The sequence below is a fragment of the Spermophilus citellus genome (assembly GCF_964194105.1).
Source record: "Spermophilus citellus genome assembly, chromosome: 5".
Lineage (NCBI taxonomy): Eukaryota > Metazoa > Chordata > Mammalia > Rodentia > Sciuridae > Spermophilus > Spermophilus citellus.
The window spans coordinates 154,131,827-154,153,373 of record NC_138186.1 but is presented as its reverse complement, the minus strand read 5'-3'; the positions used below and the strand labels follow the sequence as shown (position 1 = coordinate 154,153,373).

The 21,547-nt window shown below is 33.6% G+C and overlaps 1 protein-coding gene across 6 annotated transcripts in view; it reads left to right on the top strand.

Annotated features, from left to right (window-relative positions):
• Positions 1-21,547, top strand: part of SHPRH (SNF2 histone linker PHD RING helicase) — a 100,239-nt gene that overhangs the window by 59,850 nt on the left and 18,842 nt on the right. For 3 of the 6 annotated variants that reach the window (XM_081295883.1, XM_081295882.1, XM_081295881.1), the window contains 4 exons: positions 14,632-14,724; positions 15,430-15,516; positions 16,292-16,470; positions 20,794-20,874. In XM_081295883.1, coding sequence (XP_081152009.1) covers positions 14,632-14,724; positions 15,430-15,516; positions 16,292-16,470; positions 20,794-20,874 — 440 coding nt within the window. Of the gene's footprint in view, positions 1-1,016; positions 3,245-6,751; positions 6,907-14,631; positions 14,725-15,429; positions 15,517-16,291; positions 16,471-20,793; positions 20,875-21,547 lie in introns of those variants that run through there. The other 3 variants (XR_014022201.1, XR_014022202.1, XM_081295884.1) reach the window with 3 other exon arrangements.

Sequence of the window (21,547 nt, the reverse complement as noted above, 5' to 3'; positions counted from 1 at the left end):
GTGGCACATACCTGTAATTCCAGTGGGTTGGGAGGCTGAGGCAGGAGAACTGCAAGTTCAAAGCCAGCCTCAGCAAAAGTGAAGCACTAAGCAACTCAGAGTTTGTCTTTAAATAAAATACAAAATAGGGTTGGGGATGTGGCTTAGTGGTTGAATGCCCCTGGGTTCTATCCCTGGTACCCCAGAAAAAGAAAAAAGATAGGGAGTGTGTTGATGTATAAGAGAGAAGACAGAGATCTCATTGAAGTCAGGTAACAGCCATAGGTTAAGCTGTTGAATAAAAAAAAACTACTAGGGTAGGAGTCCTTATCTGAGGAGGGGAGAGTTGAATTAGTCATTTCAGAGAGAACGGGTATTAAGTACCATGAATGTGATAGTGGAAGTAAGTGACCTAAGTGAGGTAAAGGGAAAAAGTGTGTGTGTGTGGGGGGGGGGGTGGGTCTAGAAAATAAAGTGGTGAGACTTGGATGTTGGATGGGTTACAACCCAAGTATATAGTATATAATATCTGGAGTTCAGAGAGCTGAAGATTATAAGTTAGGCACCAGAGTTCTTCAGCGAATGAAAGGTAGTGTTCAGTAGTAAATGGTATCAAAGATAAGAAAGTTTGTTGATCTTAAAGCACAGGTTCCATGGGGCACCAACAAAAGGTTCAGGGATAGAAACAGAACAGGGTGTAAAAGAGGTAAATAAGCAGGGGGAACTGGAGAACAATAAGGGAAAAACCACATGGGCAAGTTTTATATTTAAATGAGAGGATTATGACTTCAGAATCATCTAGTCCTGTTCTCTGTGAACCGCCTAGATAAGTGTGTATTTTTAAGGCACATGACAAAGAGTTTCAGAGTGAAGAATCCACTGATCAGCCCTTTGGTGGTGCGTTTGTCCCATTCACCACACATAGAACTACTCTCCTGCCCAGTCCCCCCTACCACTTTCTTCCCACTCCTATAGTTTTCTTTCCTTCCCCTAAAGATAATCTGTCTCAGCTCTGTCTTTCTTTTCTGTCTCTTCAGCTGGCTGCAGGCATCCCAAGGGCCTCAGATGGCTTTCATGGCTAAGAAGCAGCAGTTTACCTTTAGGTGGTGAAAGCTTTCATCACAGTTCAAGGAACTAGCATGAAGCAGAACTGCTGTGTCAGGATTCACTGAGTTTGAGGAAGTAATTGCTATATCTACCAGTAAACATCACAGCCTCTGAACTGAGTCACTGAGCCCTTCAAACCCAAACACCTGTTCACTTGTGGCAGGTTTCCTAGACACCCAGAAGAGATCAGGACAGTTATATTTGTTGTCCTGTTGGGACAGGGATATGAGTGTTGAAATCTACTTCTTGTGCTCTCACTTCTTCCTGTCTTTTCTGGGTATTAGTGAACACATGAATTAATAGAAGCATCTTACTAAAAAAAATAGAAGATTTAGAGTTTATACTAGATTTAATAATTTCCCTCTTGTCATAGATGGATATGTACTTGCATTTCCTTTTTATTAATGCATCACTGAATGTTGTACCATTATGCAAACAAGTTTTATCCCTCCTCCACTTTTTCACATTGCTTTTTACCACGTTTGTGTTTGCTGCTTGTTGCCTGTTCTATCACCATTCATGTCTGCCACTTCTGCCATCTGCTGTCACCTCCTCTGACTTCTGTCACATTTCTGCCCTACTGTCTGTCACTTTCTCCTTGAAGCATCTGTTTATTGTATTTTCAGACTTCGCCTCACTCTTCTTTCTGAAACTTCTTCATTAAATGGTCATCACTCTTAAAGTTGAGGAAGAAGTGATTATGTATGTAAAATAAACACGAAACTATATAAATAATTAAGGCAGTATTTTCACATTTTAGAACTATTGGTTCAGACTCTTCCGAAACCTAAATAAGGGTATTTTTCGTTTATACTATTGTTAATTACCATATTCCTGTAATTCAGTAAACTAAGAAGTATTTTTTTTTATTTCATTGAAATTTTTGTTTTATTTGAAATGTTTATTTTACAATAAGTATTCCTGTCAAGATTCTTAGACATAACAAACGATATGATATCACATACAGTGCATAATCATATAGTTGACATCAGGTAAAAGATATTTGGAGACAATAAACAGTATTAGGGCTAGGGTTATAGCTCAGTGGTAGAGCGCTTGCCTAGCATGTGTGAGGCACTGGGTTCAATTCTCAGCACCACATAGAGATAGATAAATAAAATAAAATAAAGGTCCATTGACAACTAAAAAAAATTTTTTTTTAAATAATATTAAGTAGTATTCCTCTTTTTTTCCTAATGGTATTTTTGGAAATTAGAAATTTCACAATGTAAGGAATTTTATTGATTGACCAGAAATAAAATAAATATTGAGATAAAAAATGTCCCTTTGGTGAATACATTTCACTTAAAGAACCTGTCTTTCCTAACCATTAGTATGACAATATTCCTAAGTGACCTTTGGAACCTACTGGGCATTTCACAAAGTAAACAAAATTCCCCTTGCAAGTTCTGACAACTGCCAGGCATTTTGGATGCTGAAGTAGGTCTCTTGGCAGAACATATACCCCACGTGGCATGTTCTCTGTGTCCTGTGTTTGGCTAGGTTTCATACAAATAATTTTGCCAGTGAAAAACCTGACTCCATAATGGATATGATTCTTACGGCATAAGAAGTTTCATCCAGGAGAAAATAGATATAGCCACAACAATACACAACTTTCTCCCCAACACACCTCTACCACACACATGCACAATTACTTTATCTTCTTAAACATTAGAGTATGATAATCAACCAGCTTGCTCTTGAAAATAAAGAGTTTTTTCAGGCCCCACATTGATAAATTTTGACTCATTACGTGTAGGATATGATCCAGCAATCTGCTTTTAATAAGAAATCTGTTGAAAAAGAGATATCTTATTGTCTGTTTGTAGAGAAAATATTGTATCTACATTCAAACTCCCAGAAAAGCCTAGCAATACTGTGTATAGTATTCCACTATTTGTAGAATCCTATTCCCCCCCCCTTTTTTTTTAATTAGTGCTTTTTCAGTTAACTCATGACATGTATCTCATATTTCTTGAAATATAATTAAACATCTGGATAGAAAAAACAATTATGAAATCTTACTGAATTTAGATATAAAATAATTAAGTAAATGTAATTCCTAAATAATTTATTTAAATCTAAATAATCTATACATTAACATTAACTGGTCAATTCAGAATGCAATTGTGTGTTTCTGTTAAGAGTACAACATGACTAAATATGTTTACAAGAAAACAATTTCTATTTACTGGCCAACTTAACCACTTGAAATGCTGAACTGTTGGTAAGTCTTTGGTGGAAATTGGTCATAGCTTGCAGTAATTTAAACATACAGTAAAGACTTTGAAGACATAAACTATAAAGTACCTTTGGGAAAAATTTAATTGTATAGTGTAAGCTTCTTTATAATGTGGAAACATTGGGGACTTTGTTTTATTCACTGCTATATCCTAAGTACAAAACAATTCCTGGCGTATAATGGGCACTCAGTAAGTATTTGGATAGATGCTGAATGGATAAACAATTCAACAGTATTTACATGTACATCCATAAGAGCATTTGAATCCAAATTAAATTTTTACTTGCTAATTCTGAGTTCAAAACAATTTTGCAAAATGTTTAAAATTATACTATTTTTGTTACTGAGTGCACTTGTGTAAGATTTCTCTCCGCCTAGGTGGGGTTTCCATTTTGTTTCATTCAAGTAAGGTGTGACTGGACAATGGATACAGAACCCAGCAATTGCCCGAGGCATGTGCTTGAAAAGTATTCCTATTCTGTGGAACCAATCAGACAAACCTCATAACTGTCCTAAGTTAGCATGAGTGTTTACCATGAACAGATAATAAAATAATGTTGACTGGTCTTACTTAGCTAAAACTACTATGGAATATACAGGTACTTTGAAGGAGGTAGCTTTATTTCAAAAAGAAAAGTCCAGAATGAAAGTCGGAAAATAATCAAAATAGGAACTCTCTATTCTGAACAATAATAGTAACATCCAAGTTATTTGCAAACTTAAAACCACTAAGGAAAACCAAAGAAAAATCTATTACCTTTCACCAGTACAATCCTATGGTGCTCATATTACCTATTAGAGAATATCATTCTCTTTACTGGGGAGGTGGGGAAGGGAAATTGTGTGAATCTGTCTTCGTTAAAGTGATGTTTCTCAGTTTCGTGAAATCTTCGAAGTCTCTAGTTTCCAGACCTTTAATTTTTGTAATAAAAATAATTAAAATATTGCAAAAATTATTCCAACTAGTAACTGGAAGGTTATTATCTGTGCTCTGTTTCAGATGTGATTGCCCCACCTCTGACAAAGCTGAAACTCCTCATCTGTGGCAGGTTGTATAGACTAGGCATGCACTTGACCCTAGGGCAGTAAGAGGAATTAGTACAGCACTGAGTGACGACATGATTTGCAGGACTAGTTCACTTGTGATGATATTCTGTTGATATCCTTGAAGTTTAAGTTAAAAGTCCCAGAATTACAGTCCTTCCTTTCATCTCCCTAAAATCCTTATTTAACTGTAAGAAATAAAAGTAGAAGAAAAGGTTGTTATTTATTTTTTAATAGAAATAATTTCACCAAAAAGAAAAAATAAATTACTTCAGAATAATACAGAACGTCACACCATGGAAAATAATGCTCTCCATTCTCCCTTTTTTACCTTACCACTGTGAACAGTTTCTGTTTTGAATTCTAGGGACCATTTATATCACTTTTAGTGATTTATGTAAATTTTTTCTTGAAGTACTAGCTTTAGGTATAATCTGTGGACTTTTCACTTTAAAATATGAAGAAATTAGTATATATGTTTCTTCTTCAATCCTTCTCTTCACTACATCTTAATTTTTATAGTATCACTTTTACATTGTAATGCATATAAATAGTCACACTTTAACTACACATGTGTTTTCCATTTGGAAAAAATGGTAAACAGTGTATACAATATTACTGTATAAATACTACTTATAATAGAACCAAGTAAAATGAAAGAAATCATGCAGAAAATAATGTAATACAAATTTTACATTATTTAAACTTTGCCTTTCAAAAAAGAATCTCATTGTAACTTCTAATTATTTTTCTAAGTAGCTTCCTTCATTTCTCTGTTGACTTTACTTGACACTATTACCCATGAAATTTTCTATAATTCCCTTTTTCATTATGCTATACTGCATCGAGAAATTTACCATAATGAGCATGTGAATAACAAATTTTCAAGTTCTTAACACTTCTGAAAGTGAATTCATTTGGCTTTCACTTTACAGTGCTAAGTGACTGACAGCCCCCCTACTGTAAGACTTCACTAGAAGTGTTTCACGTTTTAGTGTGTTTATTTCATATATAGGAAATATAAATCTATAGATATATAATATATATAAAAGCTCCAAAGATATGACTTGACTGTTGACGTAGTCTCTAAGCATAAATGTTCTTCTGTTTGATAAAAAAATAGGACTAAGTACATTCGTCATCTCCATTATGTTGATTTTTCTTAATGTTCTTCAGGATTCAGCAGCCACCTTAGCCCTTAACTCTTCAAATAGAACTTAGCAAGACCATGGGAATCCACAGACACACTGCACAGAAAAAGGAGTGACAGAAAGATGTGAACAGATTAGGTAAATAGAAAAAAATAGAAGGTGACATAGGAAGAAGGAGGACTATACTGGTGATAGACAAAGAAATATATTGGCAACAACTTCCTGATTCAGGGTTATGGATTGGCATGGCTTGTTTTAAATTGTGCCATAAATACTCACTTTTATTGTAAAGTCATTAAAGAAAAATACAAAGCCTTCCTGTCACAGAGCACAGTTTATTTGTTTTATAAGTTAAATGCAAGTAACTGTTAATGCTGCAGCAGGGAGATCTATCTGTCCTCTTTGTTTTCTTCCCTTAAGTAATGGATCTCAGCAGATAGGACATGGATGTGAAGGAAATAGAATGAAGACAACAATAGTGTATCTTTCTACACTGTATGAAATATTTTTAATAGTATTGTTTCCTCCCTTTTTTCCAGTAATAAGACTTCAGGAAATGAAAGGCACCGCTTACTCTAATATTCCATTGGTAAATAGTCTTATCCTGAAGGGGAGAAAATGATCAAATTCTAAATTGCATACTGTTTTTGATTGCTTTATTACTATAATTATTTAACTCTACTAAATACAAGGCAAAGAAATAAAACTGAATTTTCTTTCCATTTTCTTATACCACTTAATTCTCGGAATTTTGCACCTGGATCCTGTAACTGATTACCCAGCACACTTTTCCAATCAGATTTAACTCTGTAATAAAATTAAGTTAGTTCCTAGAATAGCTAGGAAGTTTCACAGCATTTCTGGACCTTTATCTGTGCTACTAGATGACTTCTAGTCTGAACTTCATAAGAAATATTCTTTATTGACCTTTAGTGGTAATAGTATCACCCATATTTTAAGTGCCTTAACTTGCTACCACAAAGTCTAGAGTTTTTAACTTTGTACTTTATTTTCCAGAAAGTTAAAGACTACAGTTCACTTCTTCATTGTTGAATTAATGTTTTGGGTGCTGGCTTTTTCTCTTGATTGGGAAAACAGTAGAAACAACAGGCTTGAGCTGAGTGGTTGTGCTTTGTTATCCAGTTCTGTAGTTGACCTTAATGCACCAGAGAGAAAAATGACAGTCAACTAAAGGCTGGAAACAGATGTTATATCTTCTTTCCAGAGCCAGATCTTGGCCATTAATGTTTCAGAAACATGGAAAAGAACCAAGAGTTGAACAAATTTAGGGTTGTTGCATATATACCTGGGAAAACTGAAGAGATTGATGAAAAAGGGGTAGAATGAGGAAAGGAACAAGAGCTTCAGAAGAGGACAGAGGTACTTACAATTAAATGCAGCTTTATCCGCCTAGTATGTTTAAAACTGATCTAGCAGTTTCATGGGATTTTTATTCCCATGCTCATTACTCCTAATACATATCATTCCAGACTAACTTTGCACCTGTATGTTTACTGCTATTTCTAAAAAATAAGCTCAGTTGGACTGAAGCTACTAATTTATTTGTCTTGATAATATAAAACTCTTTAACACCTTGCATGTTTATTCATCCTAATCTCTCTTTCTATCCAGCTTATCTACATATAACCCATCCACTTTTTCCTATTTTAACATTTTTTAACAAAACAGATAATCCGTAGCAGTGACCACATTTAATAATCTCTGAAACTGGAAGATTTGAGTCCAAGTTCATTTACATATTTGAGATGGAAATATTAAAAAGAGTAGTAGAATGTGTATATTATTCATTAAGACAGTTAATAAAGCATCCATTTAAATGCTTTCAGGTCAAAGCAGCAGTATAATCCTTTTTAGGTTTTCCTCATATTCTATAACAAGCAGTAGACTGCATGTATTTGCAGATAAGAAAGTTATCTTTTCATCATATGTACTGTATGATGTAGTTCTTTTTTTAACTGACAAGTGAAAACATTTATGGTATACAATGATGTTTTCATATATGTAGACATTGTAGAATGATTAAGTTAAGCTTATTATATAATATTACCTCTCATACTTTTGTTTTGTAGTGAGAACACTTAAAATCTATCCTCTTAGCAGTTTTCAATAATACATTTTTACTTACTTTATTCACCATATTGTGTAATATTATCTCAAAAACAGATTCTTTCTGCTTAAAATCCTTATATCCTTTACTTAACATTTTTCCAATGATTCCCACTCTCCCTGGTTCACCCACGTTGATGCAAATGACAGAATTTCCTTCTTTATTAAGGTTAAATAGTATTCCATTCTGTGTAGATATCACATTTTTCTTTCTATCAGTTGATAAACATTTAAGTTGATTCCATTTCTTGGCTATTCTGAATAATCCTGCAACATTGTGACTAACACTGCAGTGAACATAGGAGTGCAGTATCTCGTTGACATACTGATTTCATTTCCTTTGGATATATACCCAGAAGTGGAATTTCTAGATCACTTAATAGTTCTGTTATTAATTTTTTTTAGGGACATTCATCTCATTTTCTGTTAATGGCTATACTAATTTACAATGTCGCCAGTATTGTACAAGGGCCTTTTTTCTCTACATTCTCACCCCCACTAGTTTTCTCTTGTTTATTGATGCTAGCCATCCTTGAGGTGATAGTCATTATGATTTTAACTTCCATTTTCCTGATGGTTAGTGTTAGTGAGCCCTTTTCATAATCTGCTACCCATTTGTATGTCTTCTTTTTAAAAATGTCTTTTCAGTTTCTTGGTTCTTTTTAAATTGTATTATTTCTTGCTATTTAGTTGTTTGAGTTTCTTATATATTTTGGATATTAACCCCTTATCGGGTATATGGTTAGCAAACATTTTCTCCTGTTTCACAGATTGTCTCATTACCCTGTTAATTTATTTTATTTATTGTGCAGAATCTTTTTCATGTAATGAATTCCCATTGATCTATGTTTGTTTTGTTGCCTGTGCTTTTCAGATCATATCAAAACGACTTTGCTATGATCAGTGTTAATAAGGCTTTTCCCTGCAATTTTTTTTCTAGTAGCTTTGCAGTTTCAGATGTTACATTTAAGTTGTTTAATCCATTCTTGAGTTGATTCTTGAGAATGGGGTGAGATAAAGGCCCATTTTTTTGCATGTGGATAATGAGTTTTCCCAGAACTGTAAGTGAACGGATTGTCCTTGTTAAAGATCAACTGACTGTGTGTGTTTGTGGGTGGGGGTTATTTCTAGGTTTTCCTATTCCATTGGTCATTGTGGCTATTTTTAATGTCAGTACCTTACTGTTTTGATTACTCTAGCTTTGTAATGTGTTTTAAAATGAGGGAATGTGATACCTCTAGCTTTGTTCTTTTTACCCATAATTGTGTTGGCTGTTCAGATCTTTTGTGGTTTCATCATTGTTTTAGTTTTCAGTGTACAGACTTTCACCTTCTTGATAAAAATTTATCCCTATATATTTTAATTTTTGTGAAATTATAAATGAGATTTTCTTCAGGTAGTTTATTGTTTACCTATAGAAAGCACTACTGATTTTTGTGTTGTTTTTGTATCCTGCAACATTAGTGAATTCATTTGTCAGTTTTTATAGTACAGTCTTTAGAGTTTTCTATGGGTAAAATTGCTTTATTAGCAAAGATAGTTAGATAGTTTCACTTCATCCTTTCCTATTAAGATATCATTTATTTCTTTCTCTTACCTCACTGTCACTGTTTTAGTCAACTTTTTCACCACTGTCACCAAAAGACCTGATGAGAACAATTTTAGAGGAGGAAATTTTTATTTGGTGCTCACAGTTCCTGAGATTCCAGTCCATAGACAGCCAGCTATGTACACTGCTCTATCCCCAAGATGGGGCAGAATATCAGAGCAGAAGGGCAGGGTGGAGGAAAGCAAATAGGACAGGGCAATCAGGAAGCAGAGAAAGGGCCTCACTCACTAGGAACATAATATATATCCCAGAGGGTCGCCCCCAATGCCCCACCTTCTCTAGCCACACCTTACCTGCCTACAGTTACTACCCAGTTAATTCCTATCAGCAGATTAATGCACCAATTAGGTTAAAGCTCTTATAATGCAATCATTTTACGTTATTTAATTTGAATTTTCTTGCATTTTCTAACACATGAACTTTCGGGGAACACCTCATATCTAAACCATAGCACTAACCCAATTGCCCTTCCTACGACTTCTAGTATTATGTTTAAAGAAATTATAAGAATGGGAATCCTTGTCTTGTTCTTGATCTTAGAAAAAAAGCTTTCAATTTTTCACCATTGAATATGATGTTATCTGTGGGTTTGTCATATATGACCTGTATAGTGTTGAGGTACAGTTTATTGTCTACCTAATCTGTTGAGTTTTGTCATAAAAGGACATTAAGTTTTGTCACATGCTTTTCCTGCATCTCTTGAGGTGATCATATGCTTTTAATTCTTTACTCTGTTAATATGGTATATCATATTTATTGATTTGTGTTGTGCTGAATCATCATTAGATACCAGGGATAAATCCCACCTGATCATAGTGAATGATCCTTTTAATGTTTTTATTGAATGAATTGACTATTTGAATAATCAAACTAACTTACTTGAAATTTTGAAGACGGGACTTGTGTGATGTGGGAATGGGTATGAATATAGAAAAATGTCTTCCCTTTCATTGACTCTGCTTGTAGACCAAACATTGTCCTTTCAATATTGGTTATGGATAAGGATTTATGATTCTAAAGATTAGAAATAAAACCCCACAAGTTTGCTGACTTTGTTGACCTCTACTATAGCTGCTGATAGGTGAAAAAAAGTCAGCATTGATAAATGTGAGTAAGATGGTTACTACCTCTCCAATTGTTGGCCTCTTTTAATACTAGTTCCAGTGGTTTCATTAAAAATATCTAACAAAATCCTCCATAGAGCCTGCTTTGTGTTAAGTCAAATGGTTTTCTTTCATGGCTGCTCTTGTCAGCTTTGAGCGGGAAAACAAGATTTGATCTTAGAAAAAAAGCTTTCAATTTTTCACCATTGAATGTGATGTTAACTGTGAGTTTGTCATAAATTGCCTGTATAGTTTTGAGGTACAGTTTATTGTCTACCTAATCTGTTGAGACTAATTGCAAGGTTTGATTTGCATATTGTTTAAAAAATGAAAAATATGTTAGAAGTTTCAAATTGTATTCTGATCCCCTTTTATTTTATTTTGTTTTTAAATGTGTTTTACGTAACATATTTGGAATTTAAAAGTCTAAATATAAATATCAGGGTTTTTTGCATTAAATGAACTGATTGTATACTGTTTACAGAGTTCCAGGGTAAGCTCTGAGTGATATAAAAGTAAATGCCATTTGATTTTTTTTTCATACTTTGAGGTATGAATAATAAATTATATATTATGTAGAACCATGGTAAAACAATTAATTGAGAAAAATGCTATTCTTCTCCAAATAAAATCCCTCACCTTTCCCTTATGAAAGAATAATTCAGCTGAGTTCAGTGGCATATACCTGTAATCCCAGTGGCTTGGGAGACTGAGGTAGGAGGATTGAAAGTTTAGAGCCAGTCTCAGCAACTTATTAAGGCCCTAAGCAACTTGGTGCGACCCTGTCTCAAAATTTAAAAAATAATAAAAAGGGCTGGGGAAGTAGCTCCGTGGTTAAGCACACCTGGGTTAAATCCAGTAACAAAAAAAAAAAAAAAAGACTAATTTGGAAGTCTAGCCAAAAAAAAAAAAAAAAAAATTCAGTAAAATACTTAAGGAATAATAGTGTTAAATTCAAATGTCATTCATCGAGCATTTTGTGAGTTACCATAGCTTGAATAATGTATCAGTTTAACACTTTTGCTTGTATCATTGCTTTTAACACAGATAAATGTGAACTGTGGGTGAATGAAGTAGTAGGAAAACATATACAATCTAAGTTTAACATCTACATTATATGAAGATATGAATATCAGTAGCAAAAGATAATGCAATTTTTAAAATTAGTTAAAGTATATGAATATACAATTTATAGAGAAGGAATTCTAACTGCCCAGCAGATGATATTCATACTTACTCTCAGGGAAATGCAGACTAAATACAAATTTTCTTCCTCATTTCACCTATCAGATTGGCAAAAAAATTAAACTTTAATAAGTATTGGAAGAAGCAAGCACATTGAACTATTGATAGCTTAAAATTGTAGTATTTTCAGCTAGGCATGGTAGTGCACATCTGTAAGCCTAGCAGCTCGGGATACTGAGGCAAGAGGATTGCAAGTTCAAAGCCAGTCTCAGCAAAAGTGAGGCACTGAACAACTTAGACCCTGTCTCAAAATAAAAAATATTAAAAAGGGCTGCCAATGTGGCTCACTGGTTGAGTGTCCTGTGTTCAGTCCTGGTACCAATTAAAAAAAAAAAAAAGTTTTACTATTTTCAGAGGGCAGATTGATAGGGAATCTTTTAGAATCCAAATATCTAAAAAGTTCTTTATCTTTTAACCAGCAATTTCATTTTCCTACAAGAATTTTCATACATGCACCTAAAGTTGTAAATAAAAGCATAGCCACTAAAGTGTTGTTTGTAATAGCAAAGCACAATATAATCAATGTAATTATGTGTCAGTGAGCAAATATTTATAAATTTTGTACACTGGAATATCATGCAGCTGTCAAAGTAAGGTAAATATATGAGTCCTGTATAACACAGTTGCTAGATACAATGTTAAATAAAAGGACCATGTTGCAAATATATTTAAAAATATTTGTAAAGTATAGTGCATTTTAATGTAGGTTTCTAAAATGCATAGAATCTAGAAAGATAATTGTCAGATCCTTAATAGTGTTTAGAGAAAGTTACACATAAAAAATATTTTATCCTGTAAATTTCTGTTTGCTTATTTGCTCAATAAATACATATTACTTTATTGTAACTTATAAAAAATGATCCAAAAAGTGCTTGTAATATATTTAGCAAAACAGACAGAAATCAGGTTTTTATCTTAACTGCTATTCAGTTTTGTTACTATGGTATGTATTCCATGTTGTTTCTGTGTTGTCAACAGCATTTTCATTTAACAACAAATTATGAGTTCATATTTAAAAAAATAGGCAGTGATTTTTTAATGTACCATCTTAAAATTTGAACCAACATTTTTATGATAATTTATAATGTAAATGTCAAGTAGTCTAAAATATGAAATCTTTCACCTTGAGGGGAGTTAACGGAACACATTAGCCTAGCATAAAGACTATGCATTTTGCCGGCTTTGTTTTCAAAAGTTGTGCAGGGTGTGCATAATCAAACCAAGAGCCATAGATACATACAGGCCACAGCTTCTTTCTTTATTGTTCTCTCTTTCAGTGACCACTTTTTGTCCATTTGGAAAGAAGAGGGTATAAGTTCCTTTCACTTCTTGTGTAGCTCTCTGCCAAGCAGAACTTTTAATTTCTAAGCTTTCTTATCGTTCTTCTTTTATAATGAGAAGTAACTAGCCTGGGCCCAAGTGGTTGAGAACTATTGCACTTGGAAGGGATTACTGAGCTACCACTGAACCCAAAAAACTTCCATAAAAAGAGAATGTATTAGTCTTTTCCTACAAGGATTTAACACACCAGTTTGGAATGTTGCTTATAAAAAATTATTCCTTGTATATCTAGAGAAATAAATGTAAAATTGTGATTTTAGCATGAAGATTTTAAAACATTTTCCATGATTCTATCTTGCCAACTTAAAATTAGTAGAACTTTAAAACTTTAAACATACACACACACATAAATTTTTTCAACATATGTGTAGGTACATACATTTATTTATTTATTTATTTATTTATTTATTTATTTATTTATTTATTTATTGGCCTTTAAGTATTTTTCCATGCGAAAACATATTGAGGCCTGGTTCAATGGCATTCAACTGTAATCTCAGCAGCTCAGGAGGTTGAGGCAGGAGGATCATGAGTTCAAAGCCAACCTCAGCACTTAGTGAGGCACTAAGCAACTCAGTGAGATCCTGTCTCTAAATAAAATACAAAATAGGGCTAGGGATGTGACTCAGTAGCCAAGTGCCCCTGGGTTCAATCCCCTGTACTCAAAAAAAGAGAGGGCTAATGTTGCTATGGAAATATATTTGCTTCTTTTTGGTTACATCTGCCCCCCTATGGTATATTCTAGGTCATAGTCTTGTATTATGATTTCAAAAAGATAAAAATTATTGAGTGTTTACTCTTTGCCAGGTGTTAGGCTGAAAACTGTGTGTGTTTTTTCATGGAATTGTCAAACCAGTTTTGGAAATAGATAAAATTATCATCCTTGTCAGATAAGGAAAAGAAGGTTTAGGAAGGTTAGAACCCATATAACTTGTGGGTTGAAACTTAGATATGCCTAATTTGAAACCCCATGCCTTTAATCTTTGTCAAACTCTAAGAGGAAAACTTTCTCAGAACTATAGAAACACTTGTAGTTTCATCCTATTCTTATTTGTCTACTTTTAATCATTTTTTTTCTCATTTTTATCTTTTTATGGTAGAATGGTTATGAAAGATGCAAAAAAAGCACTTTTACATGGTTAACTTTGTATGAATTTGCTTCAGTTTAAGTAAACATAATTTGTACCTCTCTTTTTATGCTTGTTCATGCAAGAAAATATTCTTTCTTTGTTGGCTTCTTCCCTGTTTGCTAGCTAGCATTAGAATTTTGTTTTCTTATATTTGTAACAGTTCTAATCCATAATATCTGGAATAAGAGACTTAAGTGAAGAACATTTTTAATATAAATTGTTTATCTAATGTGGCAGAATTTTATAACTCTAAAACCAAATTGCCTAACTAAAAAATCTTACTAAAATATCTTTAGTGTCATATCACTGCATGACTCTCTGGTGTGCCTTTATATTCAGTTCTCTCTGGATGTAAATTCCATGACTTCTACAATTTGAAACTAAAGAAAATTTCCAGCAAACACAAAATAAAAAATAGTAAACATATGTACCTGTTTTGGTTTTGATACATACATAGTTTTGCAAATAAACAGTATTTTTTATGATTTTCCTTTCTGTTCTTAACTAGATTTTATTTGATTGTGATGTGTTTTCTTATTTTTATTCAAAGGGCAGCCATTCTACAAAAGTAGAAGCTGTGGTCAGAACTCTGATGAAAATACAGCTTAGAGACCCAGGAGCTAAAGCACTTGTTTTCTCCACGGTATAATCAACATTTTCACCCTCAATATTAACTCAGACTGGTTTTCTTTTTCTGATAAAAAAGATATAAATGGTTATATCTGAAAACTAATGTGTAATGTCTAATATAATTTAGTTAAGATTTAGTTTTATTGTTAAGACTTTTTTTCCCCATATCCTTAAGGTAGAATTGTTTCTAGAGAAATCTGATGCTTCTTCACAGTGCCATTCTTATAATAACATTTTATGATTTTATGTTAATTTCATTTGGAGATTTTCTTATTTGAACATTTTAAAAATTGAAACCCATAATCTTGAAAATCTTATTTCACAAATTAAGAAAAAGCAAATTAAAGTAATCTACAGACTATAAAGTTCTAGTTTTTATTTTTGGGAAATTTTCATTTTGAGGAGATAAGTAATTACATCCATTAAACATTCCATATTTATTTTCTGTTATTTATCTTAATTAATTTTTAAAGACCCTTGTGTTTTTTATCCTTTCAGCCAGCATTTTATACAAAAAAAGTGTGTTTGTACATATATATATATAACATATATATAATTTAATTTCATGATAGAACTAAATAATATTAATGGTAGTGCACTTGAAGATTTTGTTTTTGATCACTTTGAGGTATAAAAGTTACTGTGCTTTAATCCTCTCTCAGATCCTCTTTGAAAGCTCCATGTAAATACCAATTTTCATACGTTTCCTGTGTTTCAGTGGCAAGATGTATTAGATATTATTTCAAAAGCTCTCACTGACAACAACATAGAATTTGCACAAATCAGTCGTATGAAGACATTTCAGGTATGTCATGATGTTACTCCTGCTTTTTAAAAGTACATTCAGTTGTAAACTAAAATTGCTATTAAATTACTAACATTTTTTGTCATATGTCATATAAGTTTCATAAGCAGATTTGAGGTTTGATTAATTATGAATTAGAATTTTAAAGCAAAGTAGAGAAAATAAAGGTATTTTATGTCTCTTTACTGTCTATTTTCAGTTATACTCCTCAAAGGATCTCTGTATAGATCTTCTTACTTGAAGTCCTTTCTTTAATATGGGAAAAGATTGCCTATGATATGCCTTTTGAATGGGGCCTTATGCCCTGGAATTAATTTTTGCAGATTCTATATCAGGCAAAACTACATATGGTTAACATTGTCCTGATGTCACACTTAGCACAATGACATACCTCGAGATACACACATACACAAAACCAAATGAAAATTTATTAGATTCATGCCTCTGTTTCACATTCACTCTTGCATATTTTTTACTTTCCTTCTCTCTTTTTCCTATAAACTCATACAGTTTAATTTACATACATTACATTCTTTATCTTGTGATTCCACTATATTTTGTAAAGAACAAGAAAGGTTACATGATGCTTTTCCTTATAAGTAGATAAGCAACAAGTTTCTATTTCCTAAAATTGGTGATTTTACATTTAAATTTCTTAGTTCTTAAAGTGTCACAGTGACCTAATGGATACCATTAGCATTTTTAACTGAGCTATAACATACTGCTCTTATTTTACCTGATCCAGCTAAAATTAAAATGTACCTTTCTTTTTTAGGAGAACCTTTCAGCATTTAAACGTGATCCCCAAATCAATATTTTGCTGCTGCCCCTGCATACAGGTTCTAATGGATTAACTATCATTGAAGCAACTCATGTTCTTTTGGTGGAGCCCATATTGAACCCTGCCCATGAGCTTCAGGCCATAGGGAGGGTGCACCGAATTGGACAGACAAAGTAAGAACTAAAATTAGTTTCAATCACTTTGCCTCAGGTCTCAGATACCAAAGCGGCATTTAAATTCTTCATTTATGTTCATTATAGCCTAATTATTTTTAATCACAGGTTGAGTATCTTTTATTTGAAAATGTATAATACCACAAGTATTTCAGATTTGTTTAAGATTTAGGAATATTTGCATATACATAATGAGATTTCTTAGGGATAGGACCTAAGTCTAAACATGAAATTCATTTATATTTCACCTCATATACATAGTATAAAGGTGATTTTATATGCTATGTATAGTATGCCTGGGTTTTAACTACAATCCATCACTGAGGTCAGGTGTAGAAATTTACACTTAAAGTACCATGTCTGTGTAAGAAGTTTTGGATTTTTTTATTAGGATTGCTCAGCCTGTATTTCCTTATTTGATTATTAAGCATTACTGTGTGACCAAAGGATATGAAATTTCCAACCATTCTTCCTTCAAGCAGCAACCCCTGAATTCTAGATTTCTTTCATCCCTCCAACAGAAACCTGGTCATTTCATTTAAAAAGCTTATTAGGAATACATAACAACAGCTGCAGTGTTGAAGGTATCCATCTTGACTTTGAGATGAATTGATCTTTGATTGTCTAAATTAGCCTATATTTAAGAGAAGACACAACTCATGCATGACTGAAAACAGATGGCTCCTTTTTAAATTCTTACCCTAAGAAAAGACATCACCCTGGTTCAACTCAAAGATAATTACATTTAGTTTCAGACCCAAAACAAATCTAATAGGAAATATCATGTGGTTGGTATGTATTACCTCTTCTCAAATATCAGAATGAATGTTTATGTTTGATAAGGCCTCCTAGATAAACTTCTGGATATTACATGTATTGAATGTTTAAAAAAATACATATCCTTACCAAGAACTCATTGAATAATAAGTATATACCGAGTAACTAATGTTACATCAGACCCCTGAGGAGTCTGTCTTCAGTCTTCTATAACTTCCTCCTCTGTGCTGATGATGATCTTAGTCAGATTAGAAGTCCGTCATCAGCTAGAACAATCTACCTACATCAATCCCCACATACTTCATTCAATAGACTTTAAATTTTTTATTTTTTGGTAGTGGACTTAACTCAGGACACTTTACCATGAAGATACAAACTTCCAAGTCCCTGGGATTGCAAGCATACACCATCAAACCCAGCTATTTAGTAGATTTTTATTGAGCACTTTCTATTTGCCAAGCACTGTCTAACACTTGAGATGCCCTAATGAAACTTATATTCTAGTTGTAAAGGGCTTGGGAGTTGGTTGAGAGACAACTGGTAAACAATAAGCATAATAAGTAAACGATATACTGTGTTAGGACCAAGAAAAGTAGAGCAGGGTAAGGAAGATTAAGTGCTTCATTAGAAGATATCATTTGAGTAAAGACTTAAAAGAAATGAGAAAGTTCATTATGCAGATATATTTAGGAAGAATTTTCAGGCAGAAAGCACAGTCTGTGAAGACTGTGTCAGGAGTGTGCCTTATATGCTTGGGGAATATCAAGGAGTCAAAGTTGCTGAAGTAGCCAGGCAGAGAGAAGTAGAAGGTGAAGTCAAAAGGCTTGTGGGGAAGAGAATATTGGGCCCAGGAGGCCACTATAAGGACCTTACTTTTACCCTTTGTTAGATAGAGAGCTATTGGATGGCTTTGAACAGAAGAGTGACATGATCTAACTTAAGATTTGAAAGAATCATTCCAAGTGCTGTATTCAGACCAGGGGAGAAGTGGGGAAAGCAGTGGAGATCATTGCAGTAATCCTGGTGACAGTCAAAGGTGTCCTGACCATGGTGGCAGCAGTGCATGTGGTCAGGCTTTGGATATATTTTGAAAGTAGAACTGATGGTATTTGTGGACATGCTGTAGGTGGGATGTGAGAAAGTCAAGTGTAACACCATGGACTTTGGCCTAGACAATCAGAAGGATGAAAAGCCTTCTGCTAAGTTTGGGAAGACTATTGGGGTAGAGCAGGTTTGATAGGGGAAGAAGAGAAGTCTACTTTAGATTTAAGTTTTGAGATTTTTATTAAACATCCAAGTGGAGATTTCTATTCTATTCTTGGATATACAGGTCCAGAATTTGAAAGACAAGTCTGAACTAGAGATACATATTTGGAAATCAACAGTATATAGTGGTATTTTTAAGTCATGAGACTGATTAGGAGTACCTAGGGAGTGAATATAGAGAAGAGGACCACAAACTTTGGCAAACCAAAGTTAAAAGGCTCTAGTAGAAGGAAAGGCAGGGACCAGCAAAGGCAACAGGTAAAAATCAAACCTAGGAAAAGAACAAGATCAGCTCTCATGGGTTTTCAAAATGTCAAGTAAGATAAGGAATCTTGTCATTGGGGTTTGATCATTAGTTTTAGCAAGATGGAGATCAAAAGTTTCAGTGTGGTAGTATAGGTGACTGCCTATAAAGAAGAATTGGATTTTTGTGTTATTTTAATTTGACGTGCACTTGTATATCTTGCCCATGGTCACATTGCTTGGAAAAAAATGGTGGCAGATGTAGGCACAGCACTTCTGCCTCAGATCATGCTTCTCCCACAGATCATGCTTTCACCACAACAATGCTGCTTCTATGTATCTTGTAGGACTATGATTTTGAAGAGTTTTGCTACAGTAAAGAGCAGAGAAAAGGAAGAGAATGAAAACAAGGGATTTTTTTTTTCTTTTCCTTTTGAATGAGAGAAATAATAGAATACTTTTACTAGGGATAGAAAAACTAGGCAAGCAAGAGATAGGAAAGAATGTTGGATCAATGTCCGTAAGTAGACAAGAAGATAACAGGAGCAAACACTGAAGGCTGGACAAGGGTCTTACATAGAAGCATGGATAGTCATCTCTAACAATAGACAGGAAGGTGCAGGGTATGCCTGTCCTTTAATTATAGGGAAGAAGTATCCCTTTTCTTCCAAAAGCCAGGCCCTCATTCTGGATCCCATTCCTTTTCATATTTTTAAGGATTTTTTTCTTGTAATGTATCACCATCTAAATATGTCATAATATTATTCATCTTTTAAAAAATAAAAAACTGTCCTCTACATTCTACCTCTACCTCTTTAATCTCCCTTTTTTTTTTTTTTACCGTATTTAACTTTTTGTTCCTAATATTACTGAAATGAGGCTCATAACATTATTGACAACCTCCTCCTTGCTCTGAGATGAATTCTTCCAGTCCTGGGGCTTTCGGTAGCATTTATTTGTAGATGAATGACTTTTAAACTTATAGTCTTCAACCCAGAAATGCCCTCTTTTAACTTGTGGTTCAGCTTTGCCCCTTTTAACTTGTGGTTCAACTTTATATATTTAGTTCTCAGTACATATCCCTATGTACTCTATACCTACCCTAGGATCCCTGTCTAATAGGTCTCTCAAGATTAACAAGAACAAAACAAAATGCACTCCCATCCACCAGCCTTCCTCTTCTTGTAACGTGGTATTATAATCCAGTTATTTGGACAAAAAAACTCTAGGTCTCTTATGTATTTCTCTCTTCATATTTCATGCAAATTATGATTTAAGTCTTGTCAACTTTATCAAAGGATATTCTAAGTCTACTGACTGTTTACTGTCTCCACTGATAAAACCATAGTACAGCCACCCTCTCTTACCATACATCCTATCTGAAAGACTACAGAACTTCTTAACTGGCTTCTCTGCCTCCATAGCAGCCAAAGGGATTTCTACAGTACAGTCTAATGTAAATCAAAGCATACATTAAACCCTCTGAGCACTTCCCATCATACACACAATAAAATCTAGTTCCTGGTAATATCTGGCGAGACCCAGTATGCTCTGGCCTCTTACCTGCTTCTCCAACCTCATTTCCACCTCTGCCCCCCATTTATAATATATTTCGGCCATTCTAGGCTTCTCTTGGTCCCTTGAGTATTTTAAGATTTTTCCAAACATTCTCTTCCCTAGGACTAAGCATGTATACATCATTTCTTCTATTCTCTTCCTCTTCCTCCTTTGCTTACTGGCCTCATTCCCATCTCTCATATTTTTTCATGGTATTATATGTACATCAAGCTATCTGATTTCTTCAAGTTTTTGTCCATCTTCCTTCATTAGAACATTAAGTCATGGAGATCAACAGTTGGTATATTCATTGCTGAACTGCTCCCTACCCACCCACACATACCCAGCACATTGATGAGTACCTGCCACAAGTGGGCACCAACTGATTGACCAGAGAATATAGCATGTGATATATAAAGTCAGTTTCTACTGATTATTTTTAAGATGTTTTTAAACTTACAATTGTTATGTACCTTCTAGACCTACTATTGTACACAGATTCTTAATTAAAGCAACAATAGAAGAAAGAATGCAGGCAATGCTGAAAACTGCTGAAAGAAGGTAAGTAACAATTTAAGTAAATGGGGGAAATTTTCCTGTTTATTGAGCATGTGTTTGGAATGTCTTCACTTAGATGACAATAAAAGATATAAACATATTATTTTTAGAGCAAGAAATAACAGTTTACATTCAGTATTCCCCAATCAATTCTTTTGGACATTTTGTATTTGGTTCATTTTATTAATAGGTTGTCATTTCTAAAAATATTTAAACCATGTGACTTTTGTTTGCCACATTGGATTACTTTTTAAATGAAATAATCATTATGCCTTGTTTAAGCAAGACTTAATCTGATCTGTGTAAAACTAAATTTGTTTTACACAGATACTTGTCTTACACAGATACTTGTAAGATACTATCTCATACTTGTTGGTCACATGCAGATAGGAATATCTGAATTCAAAAACTTGGCTACTGATAATGTTTTGATAGCATTAAACTTCCTAATATTTATACCTTAATTTTTCTTTTAATCCATTCTAAAACAAACCAATACCTTTTTAATTCCTGTGAAGTAGGTAGGATTGAAAGACACCCAAGAAGAAGTATTACTTTTTAGAAGGGATTGTTTCCCTAAAGGTACTTTGCATAGCAAATAAACTGCTTGAACCAGAAAAATTCTTCAATCAGTGGTGTTTGAAAAGGGAGGAGACTAGCTACCCTAAAGGTTTTA